The 15,386-nt window shown below is 49.4% G+C and overlaps 3 protein-coding genes across 7 annotated transcripts; 2 read left to right on the top strand and 1 right to left on the bottom strand.

Moving 5' to 3' along the window:
• The first annotated feature begins 750 nt into the window (after positions 1-750).
• Nicn1 (nicolin 1, tubulin polyglutamylase complex subunit) lies at positions 751-6,029 on the top strand. Of its 2 annotated transcripts, none has more exons than XM_085688850.2 (6): positions 751-969; positions 2,694-2,870; positions 3,542-3,655; positions 4,065-4,136; positions 4,522-4,629; positions 4,704-6,029. In XM_085688850.2, the coding sequence occupies exons 1-6, from the start codon at positions 838-840 to the stop codon at positions 4,743-4,745; spliced, it is 645 nt and encodes a 214-aa protein (XP_085544976.1). In that variant the 5' UTR covers positions 751-837; the 3' UTR covers positions 4,746-6,029. The 2 variants fall into 2 exon arrangements, with proteins under 2 accessions (XP_085544976.1, XP_048279075.1); XM_048423118.3 differs by having other exon boundaries at positions 752-969; positions 4,525-4,629.
• A 112-nt stretch (positions 6,030-6,141) lies between these two features.
• On the top strand, positions 6,142-11,726 carry Amt (aminomethyltransferase). Of its 2 annotated transcripts, XM_048423116.3 has the most exons (9): positions 6,142-6,577; positions 6,683-6,850; positions 7,240-7,320; positions 8,124-8,255; positions 9,000-9,078; positions 9,347-9,492; positions 9,929-10,109; positions 10,449-10,604; positions 10,702-11,726. In XM_048423116.3, exons 1-9 carry the CDS (start codon positions 6,488-6,490, stop codon positions 10,878-10,880), a joined length of 1,212 nt encoding a protein of 403 aa, XP_048279073.1. In that variant the 5' UTR covers positions 6,142-6,487; the 3' UTR covers positions 10,881-11,726. The 2 variants fall into 2 exon arrangements, with proteins under 2 accessions (XP_048279073.1, XP_048279074.1); XM_048423117.3 differs by lacking the exon at positions 8,124-8,255.
• A 481-nt stretch (positions 11,727-12,207) lies between these two features.
• On the bottom strand, positions 12,208-15,313 carry Tcta (T cell leukemia translocation altered). Of its 3 annotated transcripts, none has more exons than XM_087905240.1 (4): positions 15,160-15,313; positions 14,743-15,041; positions 13,278-13,502; positions 12,208-12,442 (listed from the first exon to the last, which is right to left on the bottom strand). In XM_087905240.1, exons 2-4 carry the CDS (start codon positions 14,963-14,965, stop codon positions 12,432-12,434), a joined length of 459 nt encoding a protein of 152 aa, XP_087761366.1. In that variant the 5' UTR covers positions 14,966-15,041; positions 15,160-15,313; the 3' UTR covers positions 12,208-12,431. The 3 variants fall into 3 exon arrangements, with proteins under 3 accessions (XP_087761366.1, XP_048279079.1, XP_087761367.1); XM_048423122.3 differs by adding an exon at positions 14,368-14,422 and having other exon boundaries at positions 14,743-15,226; XM_087905241.1 differs by having other exon boundaries at positions 12,208-13,502; positions 14,743-15,290.
• Positions 15,314-15,386: the final 73 nt, after the last annotated feature.

Here is a 15,386-nt window from a genome sequence, read left to right as displayed (position 1 = left end):
TTTGTTTTGTTTTGCTTTGCTTTTGAGACAGGGTTTCTCTGTTTGCTTTGGAGCCCGATCCACCTGCCTCTGCCTCCCGAGTGCTAGGATTAACGGTGTGCACATCCACCGCCTGGCTCTTTCTCCTTTCTTTCTCCTTCCTTCCTTCCTTCCTCCCTTTCTCTCTTTCTCTTCTTTCCCTCTTCTCTTCCTCCCCCCCCTCCCCCCGCCCCGTCCCCAGACAAGGTTTCTCTGTGGATCCCGGCCTCCCACCTGGTTCTGCCTCTTAAAAGCATACGCCTCCACCGCCCGGCGAGTAGTTTAAACTTCTTATCCTTCTTCCTCAGACTCCAGAAGAGCTGGGATTACAGGCCTGAGACTGCATTCCTAGTTTTATGGGGTACTGGGGGATCAACCCAGGGCTTTCCATATGTTAGGTTAACACTACCAATTGAGCTGTGAGTTCTTTTTAAAAATGTATTGCCTGTTTTTGCGATTAATGTCATTTGTGTTCGAGGCCTTACACATCTTAACCGACTACCGCCCTAACAAAGTAGCAGAATCTAAGAAAGGTTTAAGGGGGCCCAAAGCATTCTGGATCCTTTGGATAAAGAATAGCTCGACGGTTGCCGGGGGCGGCCGAGGAGCTGCTCTCAGACGCGTGGTGATTGGTTGACGCAGAACTTCCGCAGGCACTTCCTACTCTCGACCCGCCCTGAGCGTCGGTGATTGGCTGGCCTGTGCATGCGCTAGGTCGTCTGGGAGTTGTAGTTCTTTTGTTTCGCTAGGCGAAGCCTGTAAAGGCTTGTAGTTGGAGGCTGTTAGCGGCGTTTTTGCTTGATCGCTGGTGCCGGCATCATGTCTCGTGTGTTGGTGCCCTGTCATGTGAAAAGCACCGTAGCCCTGCAAGTGGGTGACATGAGGACCTCCCAAGGTCGGCCTGGCGTGCTGGTCGTCGATATCACCTTTCCCAACGTCGCGCCTTTCGAGGTGAGCGACCCCCAGTAGGCGCGACCAAGGCGTCTGGGCGGGGAAGGCATTTACTTGTTCACAACCTCTGCAGTTCCCCGTTGCTTTTACCAATTGGCCCTATTTAGTAGCATTACAGTCTTTATGAGACTAGAATTTACTGTCCTGTTCTTTTCAGCATCTCTTCCACATTTCCAGGACACCACTGGAAATACAACTATGAACCTTAGTACAAGTGGGAGGGTATTTTGGTTTTGGCTGGGATCCTTAAATAATGATGTCAACTTCCCCATTCCAATGGCTCCTGCCACAGGTCAGGTGCAGCTCATCCTTCATCTAGGTCCTCCTAGTGACTTGTTTCTAGTCCCCAGTTGCACTGCCATCTCAGCTGACTGTGACAGGGCACTGCATGACCTCAACACGGGACAAAGCTTACCTCTAATGGCATAGCATTTTGAGCCACCCTGTGACGGTGCCTCACCCACTCTCTTGGCCTTACATGCTTTGTGTTACAATATGTGGTTATCTTCCACGAGGTTGCTTACCACTGGCTGGGAAACCTGGAATATCTGAGTCAGTGTGTTTGAGGCGGCTCTTAGACATCTATATATTTTTTTAAATGTTTATTTTAATTTTATGTGTATGGGCGTTTTGTCTACATGTATGCGTATATACTTTGTGCTTACCTGGTACTGACATACCTGGTACTGGTGGAGGCCAGAAGAGGGTTCTGAATCCCCTGGAACTGGAGTTATGAACTGTAAGGAGCCAGGCAGGTTTTGGGAACCAAACCTGACTCTCTGCAAGAGCACCTCTGAGCACCTGATATGTTTTTGTTTTTAATTCCATGGCTGATTCTGATGAGCTTCCAGAGGTGATAACTACTACTGTGGTAGTTGATACTGTAGGTCTGCCCAGCCCATTGCCTCTCCTAGGCCACTGCACTGCACCTAGCAAGCCTTCCTACGCTTCTTATTCTGGTCTTAGTCTGATCATTCCTTCTTAGTTAAGAGACAGAGACAGAGCTCCACAGAGGGAGAGAACCTCTGCTATCACCAGGTTGAACTACAGTTCTTTTTCATACTAGATTCTTAGGGTCTCTCACTTTGGTACTTTTTCAAATATGCTGCTTTTTGGGTGGTGGGTAGGTCTCATGAGTCCCAGAATGGTTAAGAATTGCTGAGGCTTACCGTGAACTTTTGATCCTCCTGCCTCTGCCACCCAAGCCCTGGGATTCCAGGTGTGCATCACACATCCAAGTTGTCCATCACTGAGCATCTAGCATAGAGCTTCAAACATGCTAGACAAGGCAAGCACTGAACCGCTGAGCTTTGTCATCAGCCCAGGGCTTTCTCTCCCCTCCCCCCAGACAGGGTTTCTCTGTAGCTTTTGAGCCTGTCCTGGAACTAGCTCTAGTAGACCAGGCTGGCCTTGAACTCACAGAGATCCGTCTGCCTCTGCCTCCTGAGTGCTGGGATTAAAGGCGTGTGCCACCTCCTCCCGGCCGTAATCTCGTTCTTTCAGGCTTCATGTGTCCATTTTCTGCTTTCTTCAGGGACCGTCTTAGATATGTTGGCATGGTTTGTTTGCATGACTTACTGGACTGCAAGCATTTTTAGGAAAGCAAAATTATGTCTGGGCTCCAGGAATTGTTGGCTTGCTTAGCAAAAGTGTACATTCCAAAAGAAAGATTACGTCACCATGCACGGGACCCCATTTCTCATGGTGGGTTGGGTGTATTCTAGTTGCAGGAGATCTCGTTTAAGAATTACTACACAGCTTTCTTGAGCATCCGTGTTCGTCAACAGACCCCACTGCACACACCATCCAAGTGGGTAACTTGCCTGCGGGACTACTGTTTGATGCCTGACCCACACAGTGAGGAGGGAGCCCAGGAGTATGTATCACTGTTCAAACACCAGGTCAGCTGGGCCTCAGTATGGCCAGGAAATCCCAGATGAGGACTTCCTGCCTAGGGATTGGGCAAAATAGCAGAAGGGAAGAGTGGGGCAAAAGTGGGCTGGACTGTGGCTTTCACATGGGTACATGGGAGGGACCACTGCTCTGTCTTTCCCTGAGGTTTGGGGAAGCATTTGGCTTACTGTTGGTTGGGGAGTTCCTGGTAAAGGAGCTGAATCTTCAGTGGATCTTTTTTTTATTTAATTTTATCTATCTATCTATCTACCTACCTATTTATCTATCTATCATCTGTCTATTTATCTATAAATCTTTCTATCTTTCTATCTATCTATCTATTGATTTTTCTAGCCAAGGTTTCTCTTATTGCCCTGGCTGTCCTTGAACTGTCTCTGTAGACCAGGCTGGCCTGAAACTCACAGAGATCCACCTGTCTCTGCCTCCTGAGTGCCGGAATTAAAGGGGTGTGCCACCACCATCCAGCTATTTATCTTTTTAAATTGTTTTTTGTTTTATTTGAGACAGTTTCTCTGTGTAGCCCTGGTTCTCCTGTAAGTTGTTTTATAGACCAGGCTGGCCTTGAACTCAGAAAAAGGGACTGCCTGCCTCTGCCTCCCAAGTGCTGAGAGGAAGGCACACACCTCCATGCCCTGCTCAGTGTATCCTTTTGTGTCAGATGCTGTGTGACATGACCAGAGTACTGGAGCTGCGTCTGATTCTGCGGCAGCCGTCACCACTATGGCTGTCTTTCACAGTGGAGGAATTGCAAATCTACCAACAGGGACCAAAGGTAGCTGACTGTATGAAACCTACTGGCTAGCCCTGGACCTAAGAAGCTTCTAAATGGCTAGGAGAGATGGGGCACTGGGGTGGGTGGTGGGCAAGGATGGAGAACTACAGAGGGAAGCCTTCATGAATGTTGGAGGAATACGAATGCAGAAAGTCAAAGGTGAGTTTCTGCCTCGGCATCCCCTGACCCTCGAGACCACCTACTACTTTTAGATGCTGGGATGGACTTTTGCTGCTTATGTTCCTGGGTTCTCCTTCTGTAGAACAGTAATCCGAGTGACCCTTTGATCATACATGGTCCTGAACAGGAATTTCCCAGTGTCTCAGGCTCAAGGGGCCTTTTCTTTGCTCTCAGGTGCCAGAGCTCTCAGATTTGGCTCCACTTAGAACAGTATACTTTTGCTTTGCAGAGCCCCTCCTTGACTTTCCCCAAGTGGCTTTCCCACCCAGTGTCCAATGAGCAGCCTGCTCCCCGCCTTGAGGTAAGCTCTAACCCTGGGTGTTACCCACATGTACATGATGTCCAGAGTATGAACATGTGGGCCTCTGGCTATCCTGAGGCCAGCTGGGGATGTAGAATACTTACTGAGCATGCATAACGTCCTGGGTTTGATTCCCAACACCACAAAAATTTGAGACTGGACACAGGGCCCATGGTTCAATGTCTTCCTGGGTGTTTTGTGGGATTTGAGTTGTGTCTGCTTCTAGGCAGGCATGGATTGCTTCCTGAGTGAACATCGAGCCCTAGGCACACATTCTGCAAGTTACCTGGGAATGCTACCAGCTTCAGCTGGAGTGCCCCAAGTTTTACATCTCTAAGAGCATTGCTGGGGAGAGATTCATAGCCACTCTTCCTTCCCTCTGGAGCAGGGTCTCCCAGATCCCAGCAGAGTATCCTCCGAGGTGCAGCAGATGTGGGCACTGACAGAGATGATTCGGGCTAGTCACAGTTCTACAAGGATCGGCCGCTTTGATGTGAGTGATTGCTTTCTTCTGCTTGGCTTTCCTTGCTTTGAATAGCTCAGAACTGATAGTCTCTTGTGTTGCAGGTGGATGGCTGCTATGATCTGAATTTGCTTTCCTACACGTGAGCGGCAGCTTCTACTTGAGACGTTGGCCTTCTGTACCCATCCAGGACTGATTTGGCCACCAGAGACTAAAGTGTGTTCCCTGCGCATCCAAGTTCTGTCTGCGCCAAAGAAATTCACCTGGCTGTTTTAGCATGAATTCCCAGTGGAGGGTACTTTCTGTCTTTGTCTGACATGCAAATTCAGTCTCTTCCTCTCAACATTTACAGGTTCTACTTAGAATCCTTGAGTTCTTCCTGCCTTCCTGCCTATCCTGCCAATGTGCACACCCTGTCTCCTACCATTTTCCTTATTATTGAGATAAACCTGTTCCCTGTAGCCTAGGAAGGCCACTGCTGTTTTGACACTTAGGACCTGGAAAGCTCGAAGAAGAGATGCCCCCTACTCACTCCTCTGCTTCTGCTGGTGGCCTTTTTCCTTTTGTATTATATCCACAGAAAAGGAATGTCCCACAGCCCTGCACACACCTTTAACCTCAGCACTTGTGAGTTCAAGGCCAGCCTGGTCTACACAATCCCAGGCTAGTGAGGGCTACACAGTAAAACCTTGTCTTTGTGGCACGGGGGATGAAAAGAAAAAGAAAATGCCCCTCTTTAAATCTGTCTTTTGCCAGTCTATACCAGCCTAGCAGGCAAAGCTGGGATTTGGATGCTGAAATATGTGTTGTCTGTCAGTTCTGGGCAGGTGCTTTTGGTACAGCTGGGGCCTGACAATGAGACCTCCAATCTATTTGTCCTGCGTCTCAGCATGAAGCATATCTACGACCCTTCTCCCAGTTGCTTCTTGTCAGTCATGCTCAGGACGATGAGAGATGAACCCTGGGGGTAGTGTGTGCCGACGGAAGGTTTCACAGATGCTGACCTGTAAATGACGAAGGCTGCTGCTCTTTCCTGAGCAAAAATTCAGTTTCCCTCCAGGTCTCCCTGACGTTGATCTGGGAACGGTTATAAAGCAGTGCTGCAAGGTGTCCTGGACCTGGAAAATTGAACATGTGTGTGTGCAGCAGTTTTGGGGAAGGTCTAGCCACCTTTGGTAGCTACCCTGTATTCTTGCCAATCATCCTTCTTGAAGTTAGTGTTTTTACCTGCAAAATCATTGTTTAAACCCATCCAGTTTTTGGTGAAAGGGTGATCACCATAGTCCTGTGTTCAGGGAGCAATGGTCTTCAGTTTGCATGAGTAAAGAGGATTTGGGGTGGCAGGGATCATGCATAATTCATAGCTGTATTCCTAAGATCCAGCCCTGGAACTAGTGTGCGGCAAGACAAATAAATACTTGTGGAATATGTGCCTGCTGTTTGCTGCTTATGTGTGCCCAGCGGGAGAGAGAGAGAGACCATAATAAGAAGCCAGGCCACAATGGTACTAGGACTGCCCAGCGGATTTCACCCTCTAGTGGCTCCACCTCCCACGGCTATCTGACCTGAATGTGTAATTCAGGCTTCCCAGCCGTTTGCAGAACTTTGACCTTCTGGAGGCAGAGAGTTCTAACCCCCCAATTCTGGTTCTAGGCAGCCTATTCTGTTCTGAACTGCCTGACTTGCTTTTATTAGCTAAAGGAAGAGCCTGAGGCCATCAGGAGTCAACGCTCTGTTTTAAATCCCTGCCCTGTGGGCTTCCCACACCCCTTCCCATCCCCCTGGGAGTTAGAAAGACCTGTCCAAGCAGGGGTTTGGACTACATCTCCCAGAGTGCCTGGCAGAGTAGTGGCCTCGGTGTGCCGGGCTGCACCAGTTGCGGGTGACAATGCAGCGGACAGTGAGCGTGGTGGCTCCTCTGGGTTTTCGCCTGAAGGCACAACCCTTGGTCCAGAGCCGCCCACTCAGTTGTGTACAGGTGTGATGAAGGGCACTGGTGGGAGTTTTTTTTACTGGTCTTGGAGGGTGGGGGAGGAAGCTGATGGGACTGGGCCCTGGTGGCTTTAAGTCTGGCTGTCCACAGGATGTGCTCCGCAGGACTCCACTCTATGACTTCCACCTGGCCCATGGAGGAAAAATGGTGGCGTTTGCAGGGTGGAATCTGCCCGTTCAATACCGTGACAGTCACGTTGTTTCACACCTGCATACACGCCAGCACTGTTCTCTCTTCGATGTGTCCCACATGCTGCAGGTGAGCCAGGGGCTGGATCTGGCCTTCCCATTACAGTATTGTACTCTGCCGCTTCGCGTGAGATCTTAGACTACAGTGTTAAGGGCACTGACTAACTTAGGAGGTCTTCTGATTTGCTCTCCCCTGCCCTTGGGTACAGCTGAACCTACTCCCATCTGTTGTGCTGGACATTGGTTGGAAATTGGTTGGGTATCTTAGTAAGGTGCTCGGTCCCAGAAGGCTGGGAGGGAAAGGGGAAACGAGAAGGTAGACCCTCTGTCATCTCCAGAACCCAAAGACCGTAGTCACTCACTTCTGGGCTGAAGTGTGTTTTGGACAACTGAAGGATGCTTTCTTGCCTAGTAGCCTCTTAGACTGCAGTGGCCTGAGGCTTTCCATATTTTCCCTAGACCAAGATATTTGGTCGTGACCGAGTGAAGCTGATGGAGAGTATAGTGGTTGGAGACATTGCGGAACTAAGGCCTAACCAGGTGGGCCCATTTTATTTTTCTCAATGTTAAGCCCTTGTCTCAAGCTTAGGAGGCACAAAGATAGGTCAGATATAGCTTTGCAGGGCTTGCTATCTTGATGGAGCCATTGGGTCATTTCCAGATATCCAACCAGCTTTGGAGAAGCACTAACCCAGCCTTACTACATTGGGTTGGGAGGCCGGAAACCAAAGTTTGTATGCTTTGACCTCTCATGCTGCTCATACCTGTGGTGGTATTCAGAGCATGATCCCTAAACCAGCAGCCTCTCCATTTTCTAGGGCTGTGTTAGGAATATGCTTAAGCACAGCTCTGGGCATGCTTAGCCAGAACTGTAGTTTTAACAAGATCCCTAGGTGGTTCAAGTGACTTACCAATCTCAAGGTTTGGCCATCCAGTCGCAAGGCTAAGGCCAGCTTTACAGTGTTTTGAACACATTGAAGAATGCTGGGAGCCTGTGGGATCACGAAGATGGTCTTTGAATCTTTTCTCCTGGAGTATGGATGGCACATGGGTGGAGTTGGGTGGGGTGAAGTAGTAGTTCCTAGGTGTCACAGAATAAGTGTGAAATGGGTTTCTAAGAATTGAGAAGTAAGGGAGACAAAGGTCCCACTCTTCTGGGAGGGGTGGGAATGTACTTAACAAATGAAGATCAAAGACCCTAGATTTGAACCTTACCTTACACCCTTTACCCAAAACTGCATTCATGAATTTGTGGTAGCTGCGTGGCTCTAAGAATGTTTCTGGCTCACACTTGGCTTTGGCTTTCTGGACCTGGAGACAAGGATGTTCTGCTTTAATGCTAGGGAATACTGTCACTGTTTACCAATGAAGCTGGAGGCATCTTAGATGACTTGATTGTGACCAATACTTCGGAGGGGCACCTGTATGTAGTGTCCAATGCTGGCTGCTGGGACAAGGACTTAACTCTCATGCAGGTATAGTTTCTTTTGCTTTGTTTTGTTTTTCCAGACAGGGTTTCTCTGTATAACAGCCCTAGCTGTCCTGGAACTTGCTCTGTAGACCAGGCTGGCTGTGGCTGTGAACTCACAAGAGATCCGCCTGCTTCTCTCTGCTTTTCAAGTGCTGGGATTAAAGGCATGTGCTGCCCCTACCTGGCCCTACAGCTGCTTTTTATTTTAGGCATTTTATATTCTTTGTTCATAAAGCAGTGCCCAGTGCAGAGAGGGGCTCAGAAAATGACTTAGTAAAAGAACAGTCAATAGACTGAAGAGTAGGCACTCTCTGTGTGCATCAGGGTCTGGGGATAGAAACTAGCAGAGGTGGGGAGATAAAGCTGACCCTGGGCCGGGAGGTGGTGGCGCACGCCTTTAATCCCAGCACTTTTAATTCCAGCACTTGGGAGGCAGAGGCAGGCGGATCTCTGTGAGTTCGAGGCCGGCCTGGTCTACACGAGCTAGTTCCAGGACAGGCACTAAAGCCACAGAGAAGCCCTGTCTTGAAAAACCAAAAAAAAAAAAAAAAAGCTGACCCTGGCCCTGAAATGATCATCCTCTGTGATGTAAGTGAGGTGACAGACATGGGCTTAGGTCCTCCTCACCACTTAGCAGCTATGTGAATTGTAAGATGGGAATCAGCCTGCACAGTTCCGCAGTGTCCGACCCAGCGTAGGTGCTCAGAAATGGTTTCAGACGCTGATGTGCTTCTGGTTTTCATTTCAGGACAAGGTCAAGGAGTTCCAGAACAGGGGCAGTGATGTAGGCCTGGAGGTGGTAGATAATGCCCTGTTAGCTCTGCAAGGTGAGAGTACCTTGCCTTCCTGCCTTTATTTGCTGCTTAGCATGGATGCTATCCCGAGAGGAAAGTATGGATGCTGTGATAGCTGTATGCTATAATTCCAAAGTTAAGTATCTTTCCTCTCTACAAACCTGTCCATGGGTTGGGACAAGGGCTTCCTTTTCCCTTTTGTGGAGTTGGGCTTGCTTGGGAGACCTGTTCTGCTTCCTAAGTAAGGGCTGTAGTACAGGAGGTGCTGAGTCCAAGACCTTTGGTTATTCTTTGGGTTCAGGACCCGCTGCAGCACAAGTGCTACAGGCTGGTGTGACAGATGATTTGAGGAAACTGCCCTTCATGACCAGTGCTGTGATGGAGGTGTTTGGTGTGGCTGGCTGTCGCGTGACCCGCTGTGGCTACACAGGAGAAGACGGTGTGGAGGTATGTTGAGAAGTAATTATTCCCTATGGGGTCTCATGCCTGTAATCCCAGTGCTTATGGAGATAGAAGAAGGAACATTTTAGTTCATGATGGGCTGGGTTTCCATAGTGAGGCTAAGCAAGGCTACATAGTGAGAGCCTCTCTCAAAGAAAAGAAAGCCAAAACAAAACCCCAAAACAAAAAATACAGTTGTAAAGTCTGGCAGAGGGTAGCACATGCCTATAATCCCAACACCCAGGAAGTAGAGACAGGAGAATCCTAAGTTACAGGTCAGCCTGGGCTACCTATCTCAGAGGGATGAGAATAGGGGAAAATGGGGAATATCACTATTTGTACAGGAGTGTTTCACTTCTGTACAACCAAAAGTGGTAAAAGTGGTTACAGGATTCAAGGCTTAGGGGGTAACCGCCTATCTGCTCTCTGGTCCTTTGTGCAGATCTCAGTGCCAGCAGGAGGGGCAGTCCACTTGGCGACTGCTCTGCTGAAAAACCCAGAGGTGAAGCTGGCAGGACTAGCAGCCAGAGATAGCCTGCGCTTGGAGGCAGGCCTCTGTCTGTATGGGAATGACATTGATGAACATACCACACCTGTGGAGGGCAGCCTCGGCTGGACACTGGGTGAGCTGGGCTAGCATTCAAGGGGTCCTGAAGATTAGAATATCTTTTAATGAGATCAGCAAGCCCATAACTACTCCTAAGGTTGTATATACTGCAACAAGTAACTCAGCTTTGCTGAGCCTTCATTCCTTGACGGTACTACTGTGGTTTTGCCTATTATAAACAAAGGACCCTAAGTATGGCTTCCAGGGGGTAGGAGATGACTGACTGTAGTGCGGGTGAAGAATAGAGCCTAAGAGCCCAAGTGATGCTAAATGGATGTCACTTGGGGCCTTCATAGTAAAGACTTCCTGTGTCCAGGGCTTATGTGCAGCTTGCATTTGGTGTGTTCCTTTCCAGGGAAGCGGCGCCGAACTGCTATGGACTTCCCAGGAGCCAAAATCATTGTGCCCCAGCTGAAGGGCGAGGTGCAGAAGAGACGTGTGGGGTTGATCTGTGAAGGGGCCCCAATGAGAGCTCACAGTCCTATCCTGAGCACAGAAGGCACTGTGATTGGTAAGTGGTCCAGGAGGGGACATTGGCTGGCAGGGTATCCAAGGTAGGGATATTGGGCTGGCAGGGTGGTGTTAACCTATGGCTTATGCCTGGACAGGCACAGTGACCAGTGGCTGCCCTTCACCCAGCCTGAAGAAGAATGTGGCAATGGGTTATGTGCCATTCAAGTACAGTCGGCCAGGGACACAGCTGCTCGTGGAGGTTCGGCGGAAGCAGCAAATGACAGTGGTTAGCAAAATGCCCTTTGTGCCCACGAACTACTATACTCTCAAGTGAAGATGGCCCATGGAAAAGCAATTCCTTCCAGGAGTCTTGCCCTAGAAGGCATTCCATAGTGCTTAGTCAGAACAGAAGTAGAACTCACAGGGGTAGGTGGAAGCTGAATGGGGTTTGCTGTGGTCTGATTAGGGTGGGGAGAGCATCCCATCTATTCTCCTTCCCCACCAAGCTATCTTAACTTTAGGGCCGATTTTTTTAAATGACAAATCACCTTAATGTCCTATTTTAGTCTGCAATCCCACTAACCTTATTCTGCCAGGGGCTGGCTAGAGAACAGATGTCTGCCTCTATGTGAAGGATACCTGCCCAACCTACCTCACCATGGTTTCTCTGATTTCAAAGGGCTATTACTGTGGGCAGTGTGAGCTTAGGTACCTTCCACTTTGCTCCCCATGAATGCATACTCTGCCTTTCCTCGGATAAAAATGACTCCTGACTCAGTGTCAGGTGAGTTGTTCCTGTGTGCAAACTTAGGGATGGTTAAGCAAACACAGACTCACCCTTCCACATTCCCTAGTCAACTCAGCCTGCAGTGCAGCAGCAAGCCATAGCAGGCTTGTTACTTGGGCTGACCTTAGCTCTTGTTGTGAATAACTGTACTTTACTAACTCTTGAAAAAAAAAATAAAGTTTCCTTCTGAGGCTAGAGAGAGAGCTCAGTGGTTAAGAGCACTGGCTGCTCTTCCAGAGGACCCAGGTTCAATTCCCAGCAACCACACAGCAGCTTACAACTGTCTGTGATCCAGCTCAAGGTGATTTGACACCCTCATACAGACATGAAAGCATGCAAAACACCAATCAATGTACACAACAATAAATAATAAGAAAATTTCTTTTCTTCTTACTTGCCATGGTCTCTAGCTTTATTATTCTTTGTTCACTGGGTTCCTGGGGTGCCAACCCAATGACTGTCTTCTTGGCCTCCAACATAGGTTCTGAGTAAACTCTCCTTGAAAGAGGCCAGATATATAAACAGGGATATAGAAGTGGTGTGGTGGCATCCCCTTTTAATTCCAGGACTTGTGAGTTGGAGACAAAAGTGTTGGGAGTTCAGGGTCATCCTCAGCAATATGTTGAATCGAAGGCCAGCTTGGACAACATGAGACACTAAATCAACTCTCTCTGTTCCTCCCACTCCCACATCCCAAAACCTAATGGGGATATTGTCCCTGGTAGGCAATCTACCACCAGTCTAGGGAGCTGGCATCAGTTCTCCACCTCTGCAAATTACTGTATTTTGGATCCTGAGGGCAACATACCCACGATCCCTTACTGGTTGCCCGTGTGCACACACCCTTGTCCTGTTGGAATAACCACACGACTGATGCACTTCTCTGTTTAATATGCCACATCTTCAGTTGCTCCTGAGATGGAATATGAGACCTTGCCTCTTTGTAGGGATGTCAGGGGGTGGACCTGAGGCTGTGAAGAACATCTTTCTGCCATACAGATGCATCACTGGAGTAGGTACTTGTGCACGAGGAGTTCAGTACAGTTTCATTTTAGTACACTTGCTACAAAGTCTTTGTAGACAAAGGCTGCCAGGAGCCTATGTGACATCTAACAAAGAGACGGTGGGACACCTGAGGTAGCCAGTGGCCCAGCAGAGACAGGCAGAAGTACAACCACTAGAGGAGATAGATCCAGGGCCACAATGCTTTTAGGAACCATAGTGCTCTCAGGAAGTGGTGTTTCTCTGGGAACATTTGCCACCCATCCCTTTAGAATCTCTTCTGACCCACTGTGAAGGGCCCAGGGCTATCTGGCTAGTGGCTCACTCTTACTGATATTTTTAGGGGCTGAAATGATACTAGCAGGCTCTTAGGATGAACCCTTGTCAAGATGGGAAGCGATAAGGCTGCAGGGCACAATGAAGTCATTGCACTAACTGCTTAGTACCTCCCTAGGAGGTGGCAAGGTACAAACCAAAACACCCCATGGGCACTTAAGCAGTGGAGCTGGTAGCCAATACCAGGGACTCTGGGTGCACTCAGTGTCTCTCAGGTACTCAACTTGCCCTCAAAGAACAGAGACACAGGTCAGCTGGGAAAGGATAACTTCCTCTGCCTGCCTCCGACCCGAAAGACTAACTGGGCCAGGGAGGGTACGTGTTTGCTGCTCTGGTCTAGGCCAGGATTACCTGGATTTTTGCCTACAAAGCAAAGCCAAGGAAATCAAGGCTTAGGGGAGAACAGACTTCCCTCATAAATCTCAGAACTGGTTAACCTCAAGATTCCTCTTAGAAGGACAAGTCTCTGTATGATCATGTCCCAAGGGAATGAAGAGGACAGGAAAAAGACAAGGTGAAAAAGGGACTGCTGACCTTCCCAACCAAGATGCTTCCCAGCTCTAACCCTTGACTCCAGGGTAGAGACAAACTTCACCTGCCCAGTACCTGGAGCTGTCGGAGGCAAGCCTGAAGGAAATAGAGGCTCATCCTGCAAGCACTGTGGTACTCCATTCCCCCAAACCCAAGCCCTCTGCAGTTTTCCAAAGGGTCTGGGCAGCAGCAGGATGCAACCTAGGAGACAGCAGACCCAGTGGTGTCTCTGGAGACCCTTCTGCTGTTGCCTTCCCTTATTCTCTGTGGGTTTTGAGAGGTTCATTTGCTGCCATTTCCCTGAAAGTAATGGAGAGAAGCAAGGTTACTTCATGGGTAGCAGAATAGTCTATCCATGAATACTTGCTATTAAGCAGGCAGTTATAAAGGCTGATTAGTTATAAAGGCCACTGTCTTGCTGAATCAGTCCTTCAGTTGCTCTTGTGTTCCAAGTTCACCATCACAGCCTCCTTTAGTCTCCTAATATTCCACATTTGTCCTAGTTAGTGGGCCTGTTTTAGCTATTTTTTTTTTTTTTACCTTATCCAGTGTTCTCCTCTTTCTTTGGTCTTAGTTTAGGTGCCATGGGAGGGGGGTGTCCCTGAACCCCTTTGCATTTGTACTTACTTCCCCTCTAAACCTCTTGCTTCCCCTGTAAGCAGTCTGGGTTGTCCTTGTTTTCTGGACCTGTTGTGACCTCGGCCATACGGTAGAAGCTCAGAGATTGGCTGAATGAAATGTCTTGATAAGTAAGCTGTTTTTTTTCAGAGATTAGGAGGCTGACTTGATGAGGTAGTGTGCTAAGAATAGAGACTGTTAGGCTGGGGGGGGGGGTTCTAGCTCCAATGGTACAGTGCTTGCCTAGAATAGATGCTCTTGCTTTCCTAATGAAGGACTTCCCAACCACGGGATTCGTTTCCAATAGGCCTGTCACTTCATCTTCCTAAAATTATGGTAACACCCCCATCCATCCCCACTGAATATGTTGGTAAGAGGCTCTCTGGGCACTGGTAAATGCCCAACTCCAATCCTGAGAATTGGTGGATTCTTGCAAAGGTCACTCACTAAGTTAGGGCACTCACATCCCGAGAATTCTCTTCCCAGTCACCAGTACTCGAGTGTCCCCTGCCTGCCAAGCATGGGGTTGAGATAGAGATTTACTCACCATGAAGGGAAATGTGTGGAGCCATCAGGTGTGGATCCATTCTGGCCACTCAGACCTGGAGGCAGGAACACACCCAGAGCTGCAGGAGGCTGAGGGGCTCTGAGCAGGTCAAGTCAGGGGCCACCAGTATAGTTTAAGAGATTGGGGCTGGGATGCTAGGGACTAGTCGTGTTGTCTGGTAGAGGTTTTTGAGAAACAGTTACAACGTGATGGACAGGTGGGGATTCTGGTGTAAAATGGTATGGGGGTATAAATCTGGGTACAACGAGGCTTCTGAGGGACCAGTGCAAGTTTACCCGGACACAAGAGAAACAAGTGATACAGCTTGGTGGTGGTAGGGGCAGCCAGGCCAAGGAGGTTCGTAGGGAGCCTCACCTGGACGGTGATACAACCCGGTCACTGTGTTCCCGTAGAAGCCCCACGCCAGCTGGATGCCCAGGAGACTTAACACCAACCACAGCAAGAGCAGCTTGAAGAGAGTCACTCGCATGTCCTGTGTCTCCCACTCCCGCAGGAACTCGCTGCCCAAGGTGCCCAGCGCTCCGAGCACTGTAGCGGGCAGAGCTTGCAAAAACTGCCCAGACCAAGGTTCCGCCATGACTGGCCAGCGCCCCACCGGGTGTACTGTAACCGTGGTTCCCACTGCGCAAGCGTATGGTCTTCCGGGGTTATGCCTGTAGGTGCGCACGCGTACTCTCAAGCAAGGAAGATCTACTTCGCTTGCGCGAAGTGTTGGCAGTTTGGGGCAGGGCTTTAAAACCGCGCAGGCGCACCCATCCCCACCCAGCTTACTTAAAGGATGAGTGATTCGGTAAGTATAAAATAGCAACTCGGTCTTTTATAGCCCCGGGTTTCCCGTGATGCTCCACGCGGCTGCGATGATTGGTTAAGCGTCTTGCTTTTAGGGCGTGGTTGCGCTCTTGAGCAATCGTGGACGAACTGTGAGTGTGCGCGCGTGCGCGGGGCCGCGACTGGCGCCAGCTCGAGCCCGCAGGGCGCTCGGGGGCGCGCACGTCGCT

The sequence above is a fragment of the Myodes glareolus genome, chromosome 4, assembly GCF_982192425.1.
Source record: "Myodes glareolus chromosome 4, mMyoGla1.1, whole genome shotgun sequence".
Lineage (NCBI taxonomy): Eukaryota > Metazoa > Chordata > Mammalia > Rodentia > Cricetidae > Myodes > Myodes glareolus.
Note: the sequence above shows the minus strand (reverse complement) of the source record. Positions and strands in the feature narration are given on the sequence as shown.